The sequence below is a fragment of the Nansenia antarctica genome (genome assembly GCF_963989245.1).
Source record: "Nansenia antarctica genome assembly, chromosome: 11".
Lineage (NCBI taxonomy): Eukaryota > Metazoa > Chordata > Actinopteri > Argentiniformes > Microstomatidae > Nansenia > Nansenia antarctica.
Window position 1 is genome coordinate 22,861,261 of NC_137681.1, and position 26,715 is coordinate 22,887,975.

General features: G+C 46.4%; 1 protein-coding gene across 1 annotated transcript in view; it reads right to left on the reverse strand.

Annotated features, from left to right (window-relative positions):
- The window catches only part of LOC308167663 (calcium-activated potassium channel subunit alpha-1a-like), a gene marked incomplete at its 3' end in the record, with an annotated part of 119,454 nt that overhangs the window by 79,773 nt on the left and 12,966 nt on the right, over nucleotides 1-26,715 (reverse strand). The window contains exon 2 of the mRNA XM_080542096.1: nucleotides 19,674-19,817. Within this exon, the coding sequence (XP_080398222.1) occupies nucleotides 19,674-19,817 (144 nt within the window). The remainder of the gene's footprint in view (nucleotides 1-19,673; nucleotides 19,818-26,715) is intronic.

A 26,715-nucleotide genomic window follows, 5' to 3' on the forward strand; every position in this document is an offset into this window, starting at 1 on the left:
GCCTTCACCACGGCCTTCACTAGAGCTTTTAGAACCTTCACTAGAGCCTTCACTAGAGCTTTTAGAGCCTTCACTAGAGCTTCCACTAGAGCCTCCACTAGATCCGCCATGAAAACAACAGATCCCTGGAGCCTTCACTAGTGCCTCCACTAGAGCTTTTAGAGCCTTCACTGGAGCCTTCACTAGAGCATTCAATAGAGCTTCCACTAGAGCCTTCACTAGAGCATTCAAGAGCTTCCACTAGAGCCTTCACTAGATATTTTAGAGCCTTCACTAGAGCCTTCACTAGAGATTTTAGAGCCTTCACTGGTGCCTTCACTAGAGCCTTCACTAGAGCCGCCATTAAAACAACAGATCACTGGAGCCTTCACTGGAGCCTTCACTAGATCTTTTAGAGCCTTCACTAGAGCCGCCATGAAAACTACAGATCACTGGAGCCTTCACTGGAGCCTTCACTAGATCTTTTAGAGCCTTCACTAGAGCCGCCATGAAAACTACAGATCACTGGAGCCTTCACCACGGCCTTCACTAGAGCTTTTAGTGCCTTCACTGGTGCCTTCACTAGAGCCTTCACTAGAGCATTCACTAGAGCTTTTAGTGCCTTCACTGGTGCCTTCACTAGAGCCTTCACTAGAGCATTCACTAGCGCCTTCACTGGAGCCGTGAATGATGAAAAAAAAAATGTCCTTCTGCCAGTGGCGTGACATGACTCCAGATTGAAAAGCATCTCACACACCGTACCACATCAAATATGTATACATTCCTCTTCCCTACGTGTGCGTACACAGCAGGACCTCTAACCGTACTGTGGAAGAATTCCACAGAATTCCCTCTGTATATTTCATGAAAGTAAAAAAGAAAGAGAAAGGACATGTGACCCGTGACAGTGACCCCCTCCTCCCTCCTCCATCCATCCATCCACATCCATGTTCTCTCTCCATGCGAATGCAACACTGAGTGGCAAAAACAGTCAACAGTTATGTTCCAACACACCGTCTGTTTCCAACACACAGTCTGTTCCACCAAACGTCATTCTCCAGGGTACCTAGCCAGCCAGCCTGACACTACGGCTGTCCTAGTGGGATTCCATGGCCACAGGCTCTCTCTCTCTCTCTCTCTCTCTCTCTCTCTCTCTCTCTCTCTCTCTCTCTCTCTCTCTCTCTCTCTCTCTCTCTCTCTCTCTCTCTCTCTCTCTCTCTCTCTCTCTCTCTCTCTCTCTCTCTCTCTCTCTCTCTCTCTCTCTCTCTCTCTCTCTCTCTCTCTCTCTCTCTCTCTCTCTCTCTCTCTCTCTCTCTCTCTCTCTCTCTCTCTCTCTCTCTCTCTCTCTCTCTCTCTCTCTCTCTCTCTCTCTCTCTCTCTCTCTCTCTCTCTCTCACCCCCCCCACCGCAGCCCCAGACGACAAGCCCTAAACCGTGGCCGGCCGATGACCTGCAGCACACAGGCGGCCTTTGAGAGGACTGCCTCTTCCATAATTCATCTCCCTCGCCCTCAGTTGTTATCCGCCAAAAAATAACAATAAGAAGAACGACGGTTCAGGGCCAAACAAGCTGACAGCTTATGATGTTTTTGCATCATCAGAGAGAAGGGATTGAATCGGTTTCCCTCTGTAAATGTGTCTTTTATCTACCGATCCGACAGCGATTGCTGTAATTATAAAAAATGTTGTTCACAAGGTCACAATAATGTTGGTTAAGTTTCCTCCAGTAAACCCGAGAGGTTTAAAATGATGCATTGCTTTTGGATGCCTTGCTGTAATGTATTTAATCAGTCGTGCTTTAGTCTTTCCCTCTTCTCTATTAGATTGTAGATTGAAGATCCATCTCTTCAGGCTACACTTTAACTGTCCTCCTGAAACCTCTCCATCCCCTCTACCCACCTGTACAGTTCCTACAGTTAAATATAAAATATATATATCATCATATATAATATAAAATAATAATAATATAATATACTGTATATATAAATATATAAAACTCTTCATTCTTGCGATGACGGATGGACAGATGGATGGACAGATGATTCACTTACTTTTAACTCTTTAACTCTTTAATTTATGTGGTGGAAAATCATCATTAAATTATCATGTGTTATTGTTATCATTAAATCATTATGTATCATTGTTGAGGCCTTCATTGTTAATGATTAATATTTAGCAAAGGTTGTGGAGCTGACAGCATCATCTTTCTCCTCATGAAATGTCCAAGTTTGAGTCAAGAGACTGTGTCAGGATGGCCTGACTGTGGAACATTTTATGATGATGAGTGATGGTTACAGTTTATAGGAAAAAGATGATCTTGTCTCTCATTGTGTTTGATTTTTTTTTTTTTTTTTTTGGACAGAAAAATCAGTAGACTAAGTTGTGGATATGATTGTACAAGTTGCTGAAACTGATAATAATAATAATAATAATAATAATAATAATAATAATAATAATAATAATAAAAATAATCAGATCGGAAAATAAATTAAAATAGTGTGGGGTTGTGTTCTCTGATTCTTGAAGTATAAATGATGTATCATAATTGAAACATGAAGTGGCTTTGCAAACCTATTCACGTCTTTATATAAGACTACTGTATATATAGTCTTAAATCTTCGGTCTCCTGATCCTTGAACAAATTCTACCACCAAAATGGTGATGGATGTGAGGCAATCGTTGCCATTTGATTGGTCATGCAACCGTATATTCATCCCTTGTATTTACCACCACAACTGTATGCCTGACGAAAATCTCTGAAACGTTGCGTGTATTAGACTTGCAAACAGAGACAGTCTGTGTGGGAGACTCTTCCATAAATATTTATCTGCTGTTTTTATCTGCTGTTTTTGGAAAGCTACAGTATGCTTCTTCAGATAAATGTACAGCTAAATGAAATGTTGAAACAGAAGACCATTACCTGATTGGACTCCGTCTAACCGATAACATTCTTTAGCGTCTCACAAAGAAACACGACTGTGAGCTCTGCGTTTTGACAGCGGGGCAATATTGGCTCCGAGCCATCAGCTTAAAGAGAGTGCGTCTGATCCTGCGTCTGCATCTGATCATCATATCTCCAATATTTTAAGCAGTTCAGTTTGGGTAACGTTTTTTTTCCGTAGCTTAAGAGGCTAACTTAGAGTGGGTGCAAAACATATGCGGCTCAGGTTAATGTTTTATGTAACTGGTGTTGTAGCTGAGCTGTGTACTTAAGCCACTCTGAGACTAAAACCTGACCCCCCCTTTGTTATGACCTGTGTTAAGCTAAGGTCTCGGTGTACAGTGTGTGAGCCGTCACCTACGAGTGATGATGACAACCTTCTCTGAGGGTTCTTAGCCTTTGGAAGTCTCTGACCTCTTGCCAAACAACTTAGGGTAGTAATTATAGCCCTGGTTGGGGACTTCTCTCTGTGAGGTTGACCATCCCACCGTGGCCTAACAGTAAACACGGGTGTCTATCATGGTCACAATCCGTCAGGGGAGAGAAAACACATCGGATGTACATAGCAGAGTCCTCGTTCCAAAGCGACTTACAATCAATACATTTGACTAAGTAAGTGAATCATCTATCCACCAGTCACACAGCAGGAAAAAGTCATCTATGCTCAGACCTGGGGCCATTGGCAGTTTTTTTTAATGACCCAGGAGAAACAGTACACAGGGGGGTAGTAGATGTCTCAGGAGGGACAGTACAGGGGGGTAGTAGATGTCTCAGGAGGGACAGTACACAGGGGGGTAGTAGATGTCTCAGGAGGGACAGTACACAGGGGGGTAGTAGATGTCTCAGGAGGGACAGTACAGGGGGGTAGTAGATGTCTCAGGAGAAACAGTGCAGGGGGGTAGTAGATGTCTCAGGAGAAACAGTACACAGGGGGGTAGTAGATGTCTCAGGAGAAACAGTGCAGGGGGGTAGTAGATGTCTCAGGAGAAACAGTGCAGGGGGGTAGTAGATGTCTCAGGAGGGATAGTGCAGGGGGGTAGTAGGTGTCTCAGGAGAAACAGTACAGGGGAGTAGTAGATGTCTCATGAGGGACAGTGCAGGGGGGTAGTAGATGTCTCAGGAGGGACAGTACAGGGGGGTAGTAGATGTCTCAGGAGGGACAGTACAGGGGGGTAGTAGATGTCTCAGGAGGGACAGTAGAGGGGGGTAGTAGATGTCTCAGGAGGGACAGTACAGGGGGGGAGTAGATGTCTCAGGAGGGACAGTACAGGGGGTTATACAGGGCGAGGGCGGCTATACAGGGAGGCTGTGGCGCAGGAGGTAGAGCCGCCGTCTAATGATCGCAATATTGGCAGATCGGCGGTTCGAGCCCCGGCTGGCCACATGTCGAAGTGTCCTTGGGCAAGACACTGAACCCCAAATTGCTCCCAGTGAGCGGGCCGGCACCTTGCATGGTAACTTGCCGCCATTGGTGTGTGAATGTGTGTGTGAATGGGTGAATGAGAGGCCGTAGTAAAGCGCTTCGGATAAAGGCGCTATATAAGTGCAGTCCATTTACCATTTTACCATTTAGTAGATGTCTCAGGAGGGACAGTTAAGGTGTAGCCTGAAGAATGGACTGTAAATGGATTGACTTATATAGCGCCTTATTCCAAAGCGCTTTACAACGGCCTCTCATTCACCCATTCACACACATTCACACACCAATGGCGGCAAGCTACCAGACGACAGCCCGCTCATTGGGAGGAATTTGGGGTTTAGTGTCTTGCCCACGGACACCGCAACACGTGGCCAGGAGGAGCCGGGGATCGAAGCACGACCTTGTGATCATTAAACGCCAGCTCCACCTCCTGAGCCACCGCTGCCCCATCGATAGGTTGTCTCCTTGCAAACAGCTCCGAATTTAAATGATGTGAGTCTATAAAACTGAAGGAAAGGCACAGATGAACTCTCTTGGTGTCATTGGCGGAGCTTCAGGTTGTTGTTTTTGAGTATTTGTAAATCAAGTATACAGTGTTATTAAAGCCTCATTTGATTCATTCTATTTGACCATTATTGCACTGAAGCACTACAAACTCAGCAATTCTTTGCACATAGAGTTAATTAAATTACTTTGAGTCCGATTATAAACATTAAGATATGATTTGCTATTGACCACACACAGCCAAGTTAGTATCAACTGTGGTGGAAAGTGTGAAAACAGTAATTTATGTTGATATAAGCGGGTAAGCACCTCCATCATGTTTAAAGTCATACATCAAAAGACTGGCTTTGGTTGATTTCCCATGTGTGTCTACGGCTGAACATCTCCATAGAAAAGTACATAGCAGCTTCACAGTGGAGACTTGGGGGCTGTGGTAATGTATACATCCCCAAATCCCATATTGGCTGAGCTCAGATTTAAATCCCTCTGGAAGGTTTCCAACCACTTACAGCAGCCTAGCATAAAAGAGCTTAGCAGGAGGGAGAAATAGATGTGGCTCCCCTGCCACCCTGTCTTTGTTAAGCTGAAGTATAATGTCCTAATACTCTCACTATCTGTCTGGTGTCTGATGAAGAACCGCACTGTATAACATCATTCTCACTAGAGAGAGAGACAGAGAGAGAGATAGAGAGAGACAGAGAGAGAGAGAGAGAGAGAGACAGAGAGAGAGAGAGAGAGAGAGACAGAGAGAGACAAAGAGAGACATAGAGAGAGAGCACAGCGTAGCAAGAGAGAGAGAGAGAGAGAGAGAGAGAGAGAGAGAGAGAGAGAAAGGGAGACATAGAGAGAGAGCACAGCGTAGCAAGAGAGAGAGAGAGAGAGAGAGAGAGAGAGAGAGACAGAGAGAGACAAAGAGAGACATAGAGAGAGAGCACAGCGTAGCAAGAGAGAGAGAGAGAGACAGAGAGAGAGAGAGAGAGAGAGAGAAAGGGAGACATAGAGAGAGAGCACAGCGTAGCAAGAGAGAGAGAGAGAGAGAGAGAGAGACAGAGAGAGACAAAGAGAGACATAGAGAGAGAGCACAGCGGAGCAAGAGAGAGAGAGAGAGAGAGAGAGAGAGAGAGACAGAGAGAGACAAAGAGAGACATAGAGAGAGAGCACAGCGGAGCAAGAGAGATAGAGATAGAGAGAGAGAGAGAGAGAGAGAGAGAGAGAGAGAGAGCATTGAGAAAAGTATAGAAAACGGGTTGTTTTGTTTTACAAATATTGCCGGCGGTGTTGTAGATCAATGAACAAGGGTGCTCTCTCTAGTAGAACATCATTACTTTACATAGAGGCGATGACTCACCACTCTGGCAGCTTTTTAACATGGAGAGGGTTCCATAGGAGAGCAACACCCTGCCCTCAACCACAGTAACAATGGGATCGCATATGCCCTTGTGTGTTCAATATGTAAATTATTTTATGGTTATTAAAGGCTAGGGTTTGGGACCGACTCCATATGTGTGTGTGTGTGTGTGTGTGTGTGTGTGTGTATGTGTACGTGTGTGTGTGTGTGTGTGTGTGTGTGTGTGGGGGCGCGTCCGTGTGTGTGTGTGTGTGTGTGTGTGTGTGTGTGTGTCACGTATGTATGGTACAATGAGTGAGATAGACTATAGTTTACTACTGTATATTGTGACCTAATATGGACATGATGGCTGTACTATTGTCTATTGTCGGGGACCAGATTCCACGCAACCCAGCAGCTGTTCCCCCCACTCCACCACCCTTGAACTGAACTGGGAAAGGTATGTCCGTTGAATGGAATTAGAACCATTTATTTGCTTCGGCGAAATATTCATTTTCTGAAAGGGTGTGTGGGGGGGCAGTGGTGCTAATGAATTACATTTCTACTTGCCTTGGGGGGGGACGGGGGGGACGGGGGGACGTACGTCACCTACGTTTGATGTAAAGTGGCGATGCGGAGTAGGGAGGCTGCCAGCTAGCCTATCAGAAGGCCCTTCATTAGCAGCTCTTTCACGTCTGAGCGGCTGCCTCAGCTGCACGCAGCGCATACAGAACACTATACAGTAGATGGAGTTGTTTTGGGTTTTTTTAGCCCTTATTTTACCAGGCAAGTTGACTGAGAACTTGGCCTCTTTTGCAGCAACGACCCGGGGGAAGAGCTGCAGGGCAAAGGAGAGGGGATGGATGGATGAGCCAATTGAAAGCAGGGGGTGGTGGTACCATGAGGGCCAGATTGGGAATTTCACCTACTCTTCAGATAAGTGCCATGGGATTTTTAACGGCTCAGTTAAGAGTCGGGACCTGGGTTTAAAGGATCTACCTAAGGTCTTGGCTCTAAGCACAGGGGCAGCAGCTGGGGAGAGGGACTGTAGCTGGGGAGAGGGACTACCTCAACAAAGTAGCAAGGAAGATACGGGGATGATGGGGGGTTTTACCTCACCAACAGCCAATGAATTCCGGAAAAACTCACCACCCAGAGTGCTAAGTGTTTTAGGTAGCATATACTTAGAAACAATTCTTCGATTGGCAAACAAAAACAAGCGTCGTCATTTTCTGCATCTTTGGTGAATACAAGGTTGACAATTCGGGGCGACTTAATTCACACTAAACAAGTTCAAACGCATACATACACATTATGGTGAATCCTTGTATTTTTTTACGAATGTAAATTAGTTCTACACCGGCAAAATGGAGGTTCACTGTTTTGTGTGGAAGACGTCCATCTTTTGAAGCGAAATCAAAATCCCACCCGCAGTGTTTTTATATCACACCTCTGTGGCTGTTAGAATTCCCCACGCCGCTCCAGCCAAACACGGCCCTGGTGAAAACATGGCTGCCAGTAACAGATACTGGAAGTTCCAAATTCGAAATTCCCCTTTTTCCCTGGCAACACACAGACACACAACACACAACACACAACACACAACACGCGCGCACACACACACACACACACACACACACACACACACACACACACACAGATCAGGTGAATCTGTAGACTCTGCAGGTGCAGATGGTAAGAGGTGCAGGTCAACTGAACGTGTGATATGAATACAAGTCTGCCACTACGCCCTGTGTGTGTGTGTGTGTGTGTGTGTGTGTGTGTGTGTGTGTGTGTGTGTGTGTGTGTGTGTGTGTGTGTGTAACTGAGAGTTGTGCTGCCATAGGACTCTAGCCAAACCACCAACAGATTAAATATGCATGAGGAGGAATGCTAAGTGTTACAACTCTGCAGGTCTCATCCACGGCTCCTGGACTGTCTCCCCGGGCCCGGAGACAAGGCAGTGTTACACTATTACACCTCCCAACAGGATTATTTACATCATGAAAAGATAATAATAGAATAGAACTATGGATTACCATACAGTTCAGTATAGTGTGGGTATATATTATATATATATAGAAAGAGAGGGGGAGAGAGAGAAAAGAGAGCTAGATAGATATAGATATATACAGACATAGATAGCAGTGGCGGCTGGTGCACATTTTTTTGGGTGGGGCACAGCAGTGTGGCGGGGGGGTCTTCTTTCTTTCCGCGATTGTTTTCCCGCGTGCACAATTTTTTCCCCGCGTGCACGCGCATAAAACACGCACTGGCGTTACAACCATTGTATAATTTCAACTTTCACCCTTAAAATGACCGTGTGGCCATGGAGAAGTTACCCTGTCAACTACAGACACTGAGGTGGAAGAGTGACCGGTCTATGGACGTCGGTACGGTCCAATACCCAGTGTCAGACAAGGAGGAAGTCTAGTCAATAAGGCTAGTACAGGCCTCACAGCTACACTCAGGTTAATAAAGGTAGCAGATGAATATGTGTATGTGTCTGTGTGACATGGCTACATCAATGAGCAGAGATGAATGCTGCAGTCAGTAGTACAGTAACTATCTATTTCATAGACACATGATGGATGATGATGGAGAGTGATGGTGGTCAACACATCACAGCAGGTCAACACATTCAATGATGTATCACAACCAGACCATGTCAGAAACACAACCAGACCATGTCTGTATCACAACCAGACCATGTCTGTATCACAACCAGACCATGTCAGAAACACAACCAGACCATGTCTGTAACACAACCAGACCATGTCAGAAACACAACCAGACCATATCTGTATCACAACCAGACCATGTCAGAAACACAACCAGACCATGTCAGAAACACAACCAGACCATGTCAGAAACACAACCAGACCATATCTGTATCACAACCAGACCATGTCAGAAACACAACCAGACCATGTCAGAAACACAACCAGACCATGTCTGTAACACAACCAGACCATGTCTGTAACACAACCAGACCATGTCAGAAACACAACCAGACCATGTCTGTATCACAACCAGACCATGTCAGAAACACAACCAGACCATGTCAGAAACACAACCAGACCATGTCAGAAACACAACCAGACCATGTCAGAAACACAACCAGACCATATCTGTATCACAACCAGACCATGTCAGAAACACAACCAGACCATGTCAGAAACACAACCAGACCATGTCTGTAACACAACCAGACCATGTCTGTAACACAACCAGACCATGTCTGTAACACAACCAGACCATGTCAGAAACACAACCAGACCATGTCAGAAACACAACCAGACCATGTCAGAAACACAACCAGACCATGTCAGAAACACAACCAGACCATGTCAGAAACACAACCAGACCCTGTCTGTATCACAACCAGACCATGTCAGAAACACAACCAGACCATGTCAGAAACACAACCAGACCATGTCAGAAACACAACCAGACCATGTCAGAAACACAACCAGACCATATCTGTATCACAACCAGACCATGTCAGAAACACAACCAGACCATGTCAGAAACACAACCAGACCATATCTGTAACACAACCAGACCATGTCAGAAACACAACCAGACCATGTCAGAAACACAACCAGACCATGTCTGTAACACAACCAGACCATGTCAGAAACACAACAATGCATCAGCTGAGTTAAAGAAAACCAACTCTTACCTTTGATGACAGAACATGAGCCGTGTTTACCCGTGCCTCCGCCTTGCCCCGCGCATATTGCTATGAATAGTTCGAACATAGGTGCTTGCACGTTAGGTGCGAGGCTGCTTGGTTAACCCATTAGCGGGAACATTATTAGTTGCACAAAATAGGCTGATTTAATTGACCATGAACATCAGAGACAGACATTACGAATGTTCATTTAAAATACTCCGGAAGCCCGGAAGTCCGGAAAACCGGAAGTCGGGAGTCCTCAGCATAATGCATTGTCTGCAATACAACCGGAGATTTCTTGGCCAGGGCGCACAAATGTGCGTCCTGGCCAAGAAATAGAGACAGCCAATTGGAGCGCTGCTACAGCTCACGTGTAAGCCAAAAGTATTCGTCCTGGCATAGACTTGCATTGACACGGCGCCCCGCGTTCTCCCCCTACGCATTTTAACAGTGAGTTTTACACACACACACACACACACACAGATAAAAATGTTTATTGTATTGGAGGATTTTTAATGAATGCTGATAGGCGCCGACAGAATATCAGCCGCATTTTGTGAATAAACAATGTTTATTTTAAAAAAAAACTTTTACAAATCGCAACTGAAGGTGGAAGTGAAGGTGGGGGCGGCGCCCCAGCGCCCTCTATCGGCCAGCCGCCACTGATAGATAGAGAGATAGATAGATAGAGATAGATATACAGACATAGAGAGAGGTAGATAGAGAGAGAGAGAGAGATAGTGAGTTAGAGATAGATAGAGTCTATGTATGTGGTAGGCGGTACAGGACCATGGCCGCAAGGACAAACAGACTGAAGCACAGCTTCTACCCCAGGGCCATCCAGGCCCTGAACACAGCAAAGACCTAGGTTCTGGGCCCTGGACAGTCTGGACGGATTGATGGGAGCTGCTGGACTGAAAAAATCAGGTGTAGTGCTGAGGCACAAATATGTACATTTCTAGCCTGCAAACTGCGACACTTCAAATGAATGTGCAATAACACTATGTGCAATATGACAACCCTAGTCGTCTATCTGTACAGTATAGTATAGTGGATAGTGTACATAGCCTTTATTTATGTAAACCAGCTCCTTCCCTTCTTGTGTTTTTTTTTTTTTTTTTTTTTTCTTTCCTAGCACCAGGGGAGCCACCCCTCCTAAATTTCGTTGTTTGGTACCTGTACTATAGCAATGACAATAAAGACCATTCATTCATTCATGCGTGTGTGTGTGTGTGTGTGTGTGTGTGTATGTATGTGTATGTATATATATATATATATATATATATATATATATATAATTGATACAGCTTTAAGTCTAGGGGGGAGGAAGGTAAAGGTAACGTGTCATTGTAGTCTCAGTATGACCTGCAGCTGTTCCGCCACCCGCCCGCCCTAAAATAGCCCTGGGGGCTGAGGCCTGGGAGCTGAGGCCTGGGAGGTGAGGCCTGGGAGCTGAGGCCTGGGAGTCGCTGCCGTAGTGGAACTGTGATAAACTGAGCTAAACACAACGTCTGGGGTTTGATGATGAAATGTCTTTCACTTGCTTTCTGAGGAGTTCTCTTGGAGTATTAAAGGTTGAGCTTCTCCCCCCGTCCCCCGTCACTTTGGGATGACACCTAGAGTGTTTTTCACTTTGAAATGCAGTGTTGTTTTTCACCTCAGAGAGAGAGAGAAGTGAGTGTGTGTGTGTGTGTGTGTGTGTGTGTGTGTGTGTGTGTGTGTGTGTGTGTGATGTGATGTGGTGTGGTGTGTATTTCTGTGTGTCCCTCTCTCTCCCTCCCTCCCTCTCTCTCTCTCTCCCCCTCCCTCCCTCTCATCACACAAAAAGCTTTTCCTTGTAGTGCTGTGGCTGCTGCCCATCGAGGCTCTCTCCCTCTGTGGAGGAGGACAGCTTGTCCTGCTGATGAAAATGCCCTCAACCTTTAATCTTGTTGTGAGGGGCACACTTCCCACTAGCTACCGGTCGCCGTCACAGCCGGAGGAACGTCCAACATGCCAGAAATGACTCTGTCGTTCACATCATCCAAGTGCACCTTCACCGATTGACCCCTTCCTGCTTCATGAACACCATCACCGCTGTTCCACAGTGATGTCTCATTCTGAATGATATCCACCCACCCAACTACCCACCCACCCACCCATCCACCCACCCAACTACCCACCCACCCACCCATCCACCCACCCACCCACCCATCCATCCAATCATCCACCTACATCTATTTATCTATCTACCTATCAATCAATGTCTCATTCTGAATTATATCGATTTATCTATCTACCCACCCAGCCATCCATCCATCCGTCCATCCATCCACCTACCCATCTATCTATCAATCAATATCTCATTCTGAATTATATTGATCGATCAACCTACCCTCCCATCCAATCATCCACCTACCCACTTGTATCTATTTGGGCCAGTTTCACAGACAAGGCTTAAGCCTAATCCTGGACTAAAAAACATCTTCAATGGAGATTTTACATTGAAAGTGTGATTTAGTCCAGGACTAGGCTTAAACCTTGTCTGTGAAACCGGCTATCTATCAATCAATGTCTCATTCTGAATTATATTGGTCGATCATCCAACCACCCATCCAATCATCCACCTACATCTATCTATCTATCTATCTATATATCAATGTCTCATTCTGAATAGAATCTTAACTGTCTATATACAATGACACCCTGGAAAGAAGCAATTACACTGTAAGGACATGAATGAATGATACCAGTATGCTAAAAGACAAAATACTAATTCTCTTTCCTTCTCCACAATCCACCCCCCACCCAAGAAATTATATAATCTTGATATCTCATTCTAGACTACATGGGCTACACTTTACAGGTGTACAAAACCCAAACCATGACCCGTAGGTCGACTCAGTCGATACCTGCATCACTGTGTCTACTCTATCTATCAACATCCATGTCTGCAGTGCAGACTACAGTATTGAGGTCAGAGGTCACCAAGAGGGTCCCTATAATACAGCCGGTGGTAGTTCCTCTGTGCTATTAGTAGAACACCTTCCCCTGGGCAGCATCATGGCCATGTGACGCAGCCCCCCCCCCCCCCACCCCTCCCTCCCTGCCCCCTCCCTCTCTCTCCCTCCCTCCCTCCCTCCCCACCCCCCTCCCCCCGCCCGGCAGAACCAGCCAAGCCAAGCCCAGGTGGGGTAAATGTCACTCTACAGGGGGCTGTCGACGAATACAAATCTCGCACCACTGTCAAACCCTCACGCACACGACAGAGAAAAGACACGTCAACTTCAACATGTCCTCAGAATGTAGGAGAAATGAGAGTAGTTTGTGAGTGTTTATTGCGTTGGGGCGGGGCGGGGAGGGGAGGGGGCGGGGGGGATCCTGCGGGGTTGGGTAGCGTGGACTCAAACATGCAAGCCACCTGTTCCGAGCCCCCGAGCCTTTTTCTATTTGACACACGCAAACTGCAGCGCAATGACACCTTTAAATGGGGGGGGGGGGGTGGCCACAATACTTCTGTTATGCTGCCTCTTGCAGAGTCTCACAGTCAGAGAGGAGGAATCTAATAATGACTGACAGACAGACAGGCAGGCGGACAGACAGACAGACAGACAGACATAGATTACTTTTTCCTGCTACGACTTTGGTTGGTTCACTTAATTAGTTAAATGTATTGATTGTAAGTCGCTTTGGAATAAGGCGTCTGCTACATGCCAAAAATGTAAATGTAATTGTAAAATGGCAGGCAGACAGACAGACAGACAAACGGGCGGGCGGACAGGCAGACAGGCAGACAGACAGGGAGACAAGGAGACAAGGAGACAAGGAGACAAGGAGACAAGGAGATAGGCAGACAGACAGGCAGACAGGGAGACAAGGAGACAAGGAGACAGGCAGAGAGGCAGGCAGGCAGGCAGGCAGGGAGACAGACGGGCAGACAGGGAGACAGGCAGACAGACAGGGAGACAGGCAGACAGGCAGGGAGACAGGGAGACAGGCAGGGAGACAGGCAGACAGGGAGACAGGCAGGGAGACTGGCAGACAAGGAGACAGGCAGACAGGCAGAGAGGCAGGCAGGAAGACAGACGGGCAGACAGGGAGACAGGCAGACAGGGAGACAGGGAGATAGGCAGGGAGACAGGCAGATAGGGAGACAGGGACACAGGGAGGCAGGGACACACGGAGGCAGGCAGGCAGGGAGACAGGCAGACAGGGAGACAGGCAGGCAGGGAGACAGGCAGACAGGCAGGGAGACAGGCAGACAGGCTGACAGGCCGACAGGGAGACAGGCAGGCAGGGAGACAGGCAGACAGGGAGACAGGCAGACAGGCAGGGAGACAGGCAGACAGGGAGACAGGCAGACAGGGAGACAGGGAGACAGGGAGACAGGGAGACAGGCAGACCGGCAGACAGGCAGACAGGCAGGCAGACAGAGAGACAGGCAGACAGGCAGACAGGCTGAGGAAACCCTTGTCGTTCCATGCAACCAGCTGCTGCTGACCTGTCATTAGAGAGACCTGTCATTAGAGAGACAATACAAACAATGTCTGTTGTATCTGTGTGCACCAAGGGGAAACACTGATCTCAGATAAGCTTTTATAGAAAGAAAAGGGCTTATGGGGACAGCGACGGCGACGTAGACAATCAAATAACCTTTTGATCTTTTTCAATCTGTAAAGACACCAGGGTAGCCCCCCTAACCCCTGACCCCACCCCCACCTCCCCCTGCAAATTAACAAAGAGTCCGGCAAGCCTTCCAGCGACACCTGTTCGTCACTCATCTTCTGCCCTCAAACATGCACATCCGACCTGATCTCAATAGACTTGTTTTTATTTTTTTGGTATCTTCCATGTATACTATTCTCTTTACACCCCAAGACTTAAAATACCCTCTTCATAAAGATGAACCAGAAATAGGTTTTTAATTTGGCCCCTTAAAACAAGAAGCTGCCTTAGAAATACACATCTGCTGCTGCACCGCTTAGGTAAGCTGCTGTTGCCATGGTTACAGGCCGGGGCTGGCTAACGCACACATACATACACACACACACACACACATACGCACCCAAAAGCACACACACACACACACACACACACACACACAACACATACGCACAACACACACACACGTACACGGACAATACACCCAAAAGCACACACACCCACACACAATAACATTAACCCTATCCCCTTTATGTCCTCTCAGCTGTCAGGACCAGCGGCGTTATTCACATGGTGATGTTCTGATAAAAACACTATCAGTTGACATATCACGTCCCTGACATTGTCTCTGTCACAGAGGAGAGGGAGTCGCTGAAATCCTCTTTTAGAAAAGCCTCTTTGTTCCCCGCCTCGACACTGAGGAGGACCAGTTTATCCAGCACCTAACTAGTACTACCCTGACCTAACTAGTACTACCCTGACCTAACTAGTACTACCCTGACCTAACTAGTACTATCCTGACCTAACTAGTACTACCCTGACCTAACTAGTACTACCCTGACCTAACTAGTACTACCCTGACCTAACTAGTACTACCCTGACCTAACTAGTACTACCCTGACCTAACTAGTACTATCCTGACCTAACTAGTACTACCCTGACCTACCTAGTACTACCCTGACCTAACTAGTACTACCCTGACCTAACTAGTACTACCCTGACCTAACTAGTACTACCCTGACCTAACTAGTACTACCCTGACCTAACTAGTACCATCCTGAACTAACTAGTACTACCCTGACCTAACTAGTACTACCCTGACCTAACTAGTACTATCCTGACCTAACTAGTACTACCCTGACCTACCTAGTACTACCCTGACCTACCTAGTACTACCCTGACCTAACTAGTACTACCCTGACCTAACTAGTACTACCCTGACCTAACTAGTACCACCCTGACCTAACTAGTACTACCCTGACCTACCTAGTAGTATCCTGACCTAACTAGTACTATCCTGACCTAACTAGTACTACCCTGACCTAACTAGTACTACCCTGACCTAACTACTACTACCCTGACCTAACTAGTAGTACCCTGACCTAACTAGTACTACCCTGACCTAACTAGTACTACCCTGACCTAACTAGTACTACCCTGACCTAACTAGTACTACCCTGACCTAACTAGTACTACCCTGACCTAACTAGTACCACCCTGACCTAACTAGTACTACCCTGACCTAACTAGTACTACCCTGACCTAACTAGTAGTATCCTGACCTAACTAGTACTACCCTGACCTAACTAGTACTACCCTGACCTAACTAGTACTACCCTGACTTAACTAGTACTACCCTGACCTAACTAGTACTACCCTGACCTAACTAGTACTACCCTGACCTACCTAGTACTACCCTGACCTAACTAGTACTACCCTGACCTAACTAGTACTACCCTGACCTAACTAGTACTACCCTGACCTAACTAGTACTATCCTGACCTAACTAGTACTACCCTGACCTAACTAGTACTACCCTGACCTAACTAGTACTACCCTGACCTAACTAGTACTATCCTGACCTAACTAGTACTACCCTGACCTACCTAGTACTACCCTGACCTAACTAGTACTATCCTGACCTAACTAGTACTACCCTGACCTAACTAGTACCACCCTGACCTAACTAGTACTATCCTGACCTAACTAGTACTACCCTGACCTAACTAGTACTACCCTGACCTAACTAGTACTATCCTGACCTAACTAGTACCACCCTGACCTAACTAGTACTACCCTGACCTAACTAGTACTATCCTGACCTAACTAGTACTACCCTGACCTAACTAGTACTATCCTGACCTAACTAGTATTACCCTGACCTAACTAGTACTACCCTGACCTAACTAGTACTACCCTGACCTAACTAGTACCACCCTGACCTAACTAGTACTACCCTGACCTAACTAGTACTACCCTGACCTAACTAGTACTACCCTGACCTAACTAGTACTATCCTGACCTAACTAGTACTACCCTGACCTAACTAGTACTACCCTGACCTAACTAGTACTACCCTGACCTAACTAGTACTATCCTGACCTAACTAGTACTACCCTGACCTAACTAGTACTACCCTGACCTAACTAGTACTACCCTGACCTAACTAGTACTACCCTGACCTAACTAGTACCACCCTGACCTAACTAGTACTACCCTGACCTAACTAGTACTACCCTGACCTACCTAGTATTATCCTGACCTAACTAGTACTATCCTGACCTAACTAGTACTACCCTGACCTAACTAGTACTATCCTGACCTAACTAGTACCACCCTGACCTAACTAGTATTATCCTGACCTAACTAGTACTATCCTGACCTAACTAGTACTACCCTGACCTAACTAGTACTATCCTGACCTAACTAGTACCACCCTGACCTAACTAGTACTACCCTGACCTAACTAGTACTACCCTGACCTAACTAGTACCACCCTGACCTAACTAGTACTATCCTGACCTAACTAGTACTATCCTGACCTAACTAGTACTACCCTGACCTAACTAGTACTACCCTGACCTAACTAGTACTACCCTGACCTAACTAGTACTACTCTGACCTAGCTAGTACTACCCTGACCTAACTAGTACTACCCTGACCTAACTAGTACTACCCTGACCTAACTAGTACTACCCTGACCTAACTAGTACTACCCTGACCTAACTAGTAGTACCCTGACCTAACTAGTACCACCCTGACCTAACTAGTACTATCCTGACCTAACTAGTACTATCCTGACCTAACTAGTACTACCCTGACCTAACTAGTACTACCCTGACCTAACTAGTACTATCCTGACCTAACTAGTACTACCCTGACCTAACTAGTACCACCCTGACCTAACTAGTACTACCCTGACCTAACTAGTACCACCCTGACCTAACTAGTACTACCCTGACCTAACTAGTACTACCCTGACCTAACTAGTACTACCCTGACCTCAGAAATTGCTTTTACAAAATGAGAACGCCGCGACCCTCCATCTCTTTGTAACAATATAGTCACCTTTCAGACAACAGTTAGCAAAATCACCCTCCAATAACATGGCGTTTGACTGTGCTGGGCATGGGTACAGAAAGCAGGCAGCGGTCGACAGTGATTTTTGAGCTACTCGAAGCCCAAGTGGAAAAGGAGAGTCATTGAGGACAACAAGAGAGGAGTCCTGCACTACATTCATGAGTTACAGCTGCCATGCAGTAAAGGCCAGCTGGAGAAGTTGGACTACATTTGAGAAGGCGGGGTGGGAGGGGAGAGTGTGTGGGGGAGGGGAGAGTGTGTGTGTGTGTGTGGGGGGGGGGGGGGCGCAGGGGGAGGGGGGGAATAATGCCCCCTAAGCGCTCTCAAACGTTGGCACTGGCACGGCACTCCCACTCATGCCATTTCATCACGCCGCCCTCGCCAGCTCCCCGAAAAAAAACTAGCTTTGCTAAGCACTTAGCGATCGGAACGGAATGGTCAACCTCTTAATAACACATTTTAAAAAGAATAAAATAACAACAAAAAGTCAGATTCTGCTCTGTGGCCAGAGGAGGAGGAGGAGGAGATAGTGCCCTTGGCTATCTCTGGAGGTCCCCCCCCTCCCCCCTCCCCCTCCCCCAGCCACCACCCCCCCACAATCCCGTGGATTGGGCCGGACAGAACGAGGGCCGTGTCGACCCCGATGAGGAGACTCTAATCTCACGGCTGTTAAATCTTCACTTAATCCTAGCGTACAATAACAATGATGTTGTGGGGGGATGGGGGGGGGGGGGTGATCTTGTCATGTGACAGAGTGGATAGGGGGGGGTGGTGGTGGGGGGGGGGGTGCATTCACCCGGTGGTCATGGCAACGGACCGCTTCCGCCGGACCAAAAGTGAAAAACGGTGTCAACTGACGTTTCTATCTGTTCATCCTGTGTGGAGTGGGCGTTTGGCCTTAATACGGACGGGCCTCAAATCTCCTCCAGTTTGCCGCCCCAAGTCGCCCTGTCTCCGTTTTGGACACTTCAGAGCTGTTGTCTAGGGAGACGTTGGGCGTAGTGAGGTTAGAGTATTATGGTCTGTTAAAGTGTCAGACTTAAATGCCCCTCCTCAGTGACGCAGCAAACAGGAGGGGAGGCTGGCGGAGGTAGAAATCGGAGGACGGGCTCATTGTAATGCATGGGACAGCATGAACGGCGGCATCAAACACATGCTTGTTTGCTTTTCTACCTCCACCAGCCTCCCCTGGTCTACACACACCACAGACATTCTGGACATTATAAGGATGTTCTCCAAACACAAACACACTTTTACGAGTGGAAATGTAACTAATTGAACAGTGCTGTATGTATTTATACGTCTTGCTTTGTTATTGTGTAAATATTGCAGACAGGGTGCACCTGCAAAACAGGCCTTGGTCGCAGTATAAATAATACATTCTCTTGTATAAATAAAGATTCAAATGGGTCAGACATAACGTGGCTGTTACTGGATGTGGTTTTAAGTTGTGTGTATTGAGCGTGTAGAGTGTGTATTGAGCGTGTAGAGTGTGTATTGAGTGCGTACTGAGTGTTAATTAGATGACTTGGCAACCAGGTTATCTGTATATACATTAGCATGTAGCCCCCCCAGGAGGAGTGTGTGTGTCTGTGTGTCTGTGTGTGTCTGTGTGTGTCTGTGTGTGTCTGTGTGTGTGTGTGTGTGTGTGTGTGTGTGTCTGTGTGTCTGTGTGTCTGTGTGTCTGTGTGTCTGTTTCTGTGTCTGTTTCTGTGTGTTTGTTTCTGTGTGTCTGTGTGTGTGTGTGTGTGTGTGTGTGTGTGTGTGTGTGTGTGTGTGTGTGTGTGTGTGTGTGTGAGAGAGAGAAGAGAAGGTGAACTCACCAGGACTCTGCCCGTCAGCGTCTGGGCAGAGATCATGACCCCGGCCCAGTCTTTGACGGAGGTCATCCATCCCACCTCATTAGCAGCAGCCACCGCCTCCTTGTCCTTATTGTGACTGAGGGGGTTGTGGGTCCTCTGCATGCCCTGAGAAGAGGGGATGGGTGGTGGGGGAAGGAGGGAGAAAGGGGGGAGGACGGGAGAAAGAGAGAGTAAGAGGGAGGAGGTGTGAAAGGGGGAGGGAGGGGATAGAGAGAGGCAGAAATAGAGGGAAGGGGAGAGAGGCGGGAAGAGAGAGAGTGTGTGTGTGAGAGGTGAGAGAGAGAAGGAGGGAGGGAGGGAGAGACAGATAATGAGAGTGAGAGGGAAGGAGGGAGGGAAGGAGGGAGGGAGGGACAGATAATGAGAGTGAGAGGGAAGGAGGGAGGGAAGGAGGGAGGGAGGGAGGGGAGAGAAAGACAGAATTGTAAATCATTATTCAAGACCTTCAAAGCAAATGTCTCAAATGGCTTCACAAATCATATCGCTCCACTTGACTCGCGGCCTCCCACCACACAGGAGAGACCACAACACCACCATGTTCTCCCTGACCAGCTTGATCTGGAGAACACCCGAGGCCACGCTCACACACACCGCTCAGTCAGGGCTGACCAGAGGCCAGGGGAGGCGTGTGTGTGCGTGTGTGTGTGCGTGTGTGTGTGTGTGTGTGTGTGTCTGTGTATGTGTGTCTGTGTGTGTGTGTGTGTGTCTCCATGGTAGCCATAGAACTCCTGCCGTTTCTGCTCCAGTGAGTGGGCCGTCCTCTGGGACTGGCATGATTCACAGAGCAGGAAATCTAGACAGGATGCAGAGGTGAGCCATAACTCCCTGGTGAAACACCCCGCGGTCAGGTAGCTGCTGCAGCTCCACCGCTCATCCCTCCTCTCCCTCTAACTAACACCCCCCCCCCTTCCTCCCCCCCTCCCTCTCCACCCTCCACCTCCGTAGGGGCATCGCTCCGTCAGATGTTGTCTCCCGGCAGCTCCCAACTAGGGCGGTGGATCACTTTGTGTAATTGGAGGAGCTGGAGAGGTTGAGGGATGAGAATGTGAGGAGAAGAGGGGATGAGCATGTGAGAAGGTGAGGGATGAAGCTGTAAGAGAGTGAGGGTGTGAGAGGGGGAGGGTGTGAGAGGGGGAGGGTGTGAGAGGGGGAGGCTGTGAGAGGATGAAGGTGTGAGAGGGTGAGGGATGAGGCTGTGAGAGGGTGTGAGAGGGTGAGGGTGTGAGAGGTGAGTCTGTGAGAGGGGGAGGCTGTGAGAGGATGAGGGTGTGAGAGGGTGTGAGAGGGTGAGGGTGTGAGAGGGTGAGGGGGAGGCTATGAGAGGGTGAAGGATTAGGCTGTTCACGATGCACTGACGGAGGAGGGGGCGGTTACAAACAGACGCTGTCGTCGCGACGGTTCTGATCTAAAATGTATATTTTTCCACTCCTCGGTGAGGACGGGTATTTTACACGTCCGTCTCCTCGCCGGCGCTCCGGTAGACGTGCTTCGTCCTCAGACAGCGTGTTGACCAAAATGTGGTTTATGACAGCGGCGGGTGTCTCTTTTGTTACAGTGTTTATGTCGAGGACTTTGGCGAGCCGTGCTCCCAGCATGCACAGGGGTCGTCACGGGTCCCTGTGGTCGGCCTCGGATGCCTCAAAGAACTCGTGGCATGCGGCTATGCAGCATGTGCTGTGCCTCCGCTGCACCATCAATCTTTGGGGAGCTGGCACGAGGGGGGGGGGGGGGGGGGGGCTCGGTGACGTTGGATTGACTGAAGGAAGGCCTGCGTCTCACGCACGCGCACACACATGCACGCGCGTGCAGACACACATGCACTGACACACACTCGCACACAGACACATGCAAGCACCCACACCCACAAAAACACGCATATCGTGACCATGGGATAAACAGGTTGCCAGAGAGAAAATCCTGCCGCTGTCTCAGTGTTAAATGCAACCTGAGCTGTTTTCTAATGATGTCTGGTCTGTGGAAGCTTTTTTAGTTCGTTTTTTTTTTTTCATCATCATTTGGAATAAGAGTTATTTTAGAGAGTTACATTTATACAATGTTGAACTGGTTTGTTCACATTTGAAAGCAAGTACAACTGCTTGTACCATTTCACCTGACAAATAAGCTTTCATTTCTCCTGGTTTATATAAACGGTAGTTGCAGTGTGTGTGTGTTTTTTTTTTTTTTTTTTACTGAATCATTTAGTATATTACTCTACCACAGACGAATTAATGCATGAGACTTTCTGGTTCCTCTTTTTCCAAAGTCAAGAGTATGACATTTTTCTAATAAATAAATGACAATAACGGGTAGAAATAAGCCACCCACAGATGAGGTAACCCAGTTAGCTCCACTTCACTGCAGCTGGGCTTCAGACCTGCATGTTGGATATCACTTTTACATTAACATTTTTGGCATTTAGCAGACACCTTTATCCAAAGTGACTTACAAAAAACACTAAGTACCGTTAAGTGAATCATCTATCCATCAGTCTTCATAAGAAAAAGTAATCTATGCTAGGGCCAGGGGCCGTTGGCAGTCACAATGCTAGAAGAAGGAAGAATAACTTTTTAATGTGGGGGGTAGTGGGGATGAGGAGGGATTTAGGAGAGACAGTTAAGGTGTAGCCTGAAGGGCTATGGGTCTTCAATCTACAGCAGAATATAGGTAGTGACTGGAGATCGGCAGTCCTGACAGCAGCGGGTACACAGCAGTGGATGGTGGGGAGTTTTGAAGGAGTTTTATTTTTAATCCTAACAAGAAAGACTCAGACAGTAGTCTGTAGTATAAGGACAAGACAGCTTGCACGCAAGCACGCTCGCACGCACGCAGGAATTCTGGGTCACCAGCCGCTTTCTACCAGTCTCGGTAGAGTACTTTATTGACTGAAAAGAGTCTCTTTTCTTAGTTTAATGAATGGCACACAGTAGTAACAAGGGGCGTTTACTACACCTACTTGTAGCATGCATGAAGAGTATATTATGACCACATGTAGTGGAAAATTATTGGTGTGAAACAAATGAAAACAGCAGCAGCTGTAGTGTAGTTGGAGTTGGAGTTGCTGTAAATGTATGTTTTTGTTGTTGATGCAGTCTTCGGAAGGTACCATAATATTCGCAGGAAAAAAAACATTTATTTCATAATGTCTGAGGACTCAGACAGCAACATGACACTGCTAAATCTGAGAAGTTGAACTGAGACAATTCAATCAGGTACTGTAGGGACCCATTAGTCAGAGCCAAGCCAGGCCTCCAGACCAGCGCACACAAGCCAAGACGCACTTCCCCTGCTCTGGTGAAGGCTGGTAGCAGCACCCCCACAGCCTGGTAACACAGTTAGGAAGGTCTCTGTACAGGCTGTGGTCCACCATACATCCACTCTCTCCATTTACCTTTTTGTTGACGTTCTTTATGGAATTTAAAGCTTTTTTTGTGTCAAAATGCTTCATGGTCAGACTATAACAGGAAGTGTAAGCATGCCGGTAGGACACCGTTGAGGCTTGTAAAATAATTATAGTTTTGAGAGGGTACTACTGTAATGGTGCCTCCGGGGAGAAATGTACTGTACTGGAAACATATCAGGGTTCTCCCCAGCATCTTTTGAACAGCGTGGAGCTGGATTGCATCATCAAAACCCAACTCGCATTTATTCATGTTGGCAAAAAAAATACACAAAACAAAACAGTTAAAATGCTGAATTCACTGAAGAACGTCATGCTTTCACTTTGAACAATGACGTCAGTGGCGATCAAAGAGGTAATTACTCTATCATTACTGACTATATCGTTTAACCACTTAACTACTTGTTAAGCCTTGAGATGTTGACACAGTAGCACCGCCATGATCACAGCGTGGCACAGCGCCTAACACTCTTACATTATTTTGGGGAGAACGCTGAATGTTTTAGTAAAAGGCCTCCCTGAAGTCCCTCTAATGAAACAAAGCCCGGAAAGAACTAGAGCACCAACTTGACACTGGTGAAACAACACGAGTATTAAGCAATGTTATCTCCTTTGGTAGAAGTACATTTAACCAACACGACACGTGGAACAAGCTGACCTCGCCACCACAGCTGTGTTGAGAGGCGACTCCCATTAGCTTGGCTTAGTGTCTGAGCTAGAGAGGGCGCATTTAAGTTGAATCCCAGCCCGTGTACCGGCATAAGGAGATCAGAGTAAGTGGATATGGGTAAGGGTCAGAGGAGGAGAAGGGGAGAGAATGCCATGCCTGTTGTCCCGGTGTGACACTGGGTGTGAGGGAGTCTGTTAAGTGGCCTTGTACGCACACTGTAGAGGCACGACTCCCCGACACGTGGTCCTCTGTGGCTCAGTTGGTAGAGGCATGGCGTAAACAACACGTTTATGGTTTCGGGTTTGATTCCCGCTGGGACCAAACCAAATCTATGCACTCACTGCTTTATTCATAGTCAATTTTATTGTTCTTACTATGCTCCTCTTGCTGTATTTTTTTATAATGTATGTAAAGCACTTTGAATTGCCCCTGTTGTATGAAATGTGCTATACAAATATATTTGCCATGTCAATTTAAGTCGCTTTGGATAAAAGCATAAATTAAATGGCATTTATAAATGGCATATACTGTATATATTATGTTACGGTACATGTGGGAATACGGTACATGTGGGAAAACTAGGGTTAGGTGCTACGTCGACTTGGTACATGCTGGCATGTCTTACCCTAACCCTAATCCTAACCCTAACCCTAGTTTTCCCACATGTACCGTGTTCCCACATGTACCGTAACATATATATTCATGGCACTGTGGAGTCGGAATGAGCCTCATGGAGACCCTGGTTCTGAAAGCCTGGGGGAATTCGAGGCAGAAGTGTGTTAGAGAGGAGTGGAGATGTGTAACACGTTTGCCACGCTAACAAATCAACAGGCAGCTCAAACTGCTTTCACTGATCCCCAACGTGAGTAGTGTTCCAACAACCGAATTATAATTGCAGGGAATATAAAACCACTTCAGCAATGTCCATTTCCCAACATATTGCTCGCTAGCAATGTTAGCTAAGTCGTTTGACTGACACTGACTCATTTGCTCTTTTCACAAGACTGTGAGAGACCCAGAGAAGAGACCATTAGCAGCCATTGTTACATTCAATGAGAATGTTTCCAGACCAGGGTTGCAAACAGAGTGAAAAAAGCAGCATCCACGCACTCAAATCTGTGCAAAATTCATTAAGTTATTGCAAGCTCTCGGTCATAGACCTTCTTCAGACATCGACCGAAAAGGTATGATTTTTGCACAGATTTCAGTGTGCGGATGCTGCATTTTTCACTCTATTTGATACTCTTCAGCTCCAGCACCTCAGCTAAGTCTGATAACGGCTGAGTGGTGGTATTTTCACTATCCAGAGTAGGGTTGCAAAACTCCTGGGAAACTCTGATAATTTACAAAGTTTCCATATTGAAACCCATATTTTGCAACCCTATTCCAGACCACCAAAGAGAAGGTGTGAGAATAGATAGATACCGGTAGATAGATAGATAGATAGATAGATAGATAGATAGATAGATAGATAGATAGATAGATAGATAGATAGTTAGATAGATACAGATAGATAGATAGATAGATAGATAGATAGATAGATAGATAGATAGATAGATAGATAGATAGATCGATCCCAAAGGGTAAATGAAGGCATTAAGGCAATACAGCAACAAACAGCAACAAATAAAGTGAGAATAGAATAATAGAATAACATAAAATAGAAATACAGACTATAATATATAGACTATAAAAAATAATAGAATAATGTGACTTGAAGGTATGGCTATGTGAGGTCAAGTCTGAAAAAGCTTTGAGACAGACTGTAGATTGCACAAGGAGTGTAAACCATCGACAGTGAAGCTGTAAGGGAAGGCAAGATCTATCAATGTCTTCTACTTGTGAGATAGCATCACAGGCCAGCTTCACAGACAAGACTTAAGCCTAGTCCTGGACTAAATCACACTTTCAATGTACAACCTCCATTGAAGATGCTTTTTTAGTCTAGGATTAGGCTTAAGCCTGGCCAGTGACGCTGACCCAATAAGTTATAGATCGAGTGTTACAGAGTGAATACTAATATGCACACGACACCTGATGTACCACAGTACATGGACAATCCTTTGCTGGATCTCTCCAATATCGGATCTTTTTTTTTTCTCCCCTCAACTCATTCTCCAAAACCAGTTTCAGTTAAGTTCAGGAAATGTCAAGTTGCTTTTTTGATTGACAGTCAGATGAAATTCAAACAACGTCTACCTGACACCACCTTACATCGGTAATGAAGGTGTAAGCAAGGAGTGCTGTGAAGGAAGCGATGGAGATGATATATTACAATCTAATTGGCTTCACACTGCTATCCACCCGCAGCTAATGGGCATGTCTAAAAATGTACCCTAAAAAACCTCTTTCTCCATGAATATTTAATGTGAAAAAATGGCAAAGTTCAAAGATAAATGGCCAGCGGTGATATCATACATCCCTCAGCCCAATTAGTTGTGAAAAGCTCCCCTCATGAATCAAATATGGCCGCTTTCATCAAGACACCTCCAATGCCCTTATCATTTCTAATAGTTTGCTAATGCATCCCGCTATGTATAATGAAATATCAATGAAGATAAGATAATAGAACTGGCATATTTTACACAGAGATGACGTCGGTTTACACATTTAATTGACAGAGTCAGTCAATTAAACGACTTGTCTTCTTCTGTCAGTTCAGAATCAATAAACTACAGAGCATGCTGCTTTATACCCAACTTCGGATTTTCCCACAGCGCATAAAAGTGAGTAAATATTCCTCAAATTAAAACATATCGAAAACATCGAATCAATAGAAAGCCACATCATGCTGCATATTTCATTTCACTGTGCTGTCGTCAATACACAAATTCCTAATGGACTGATCTTAAATTAATCTCTACTCGGGCTACAGTATTTGATACACTGCAATGCATCAACGTGTCTCCTAAAAATAGGTTACACTTTTCTCCTCT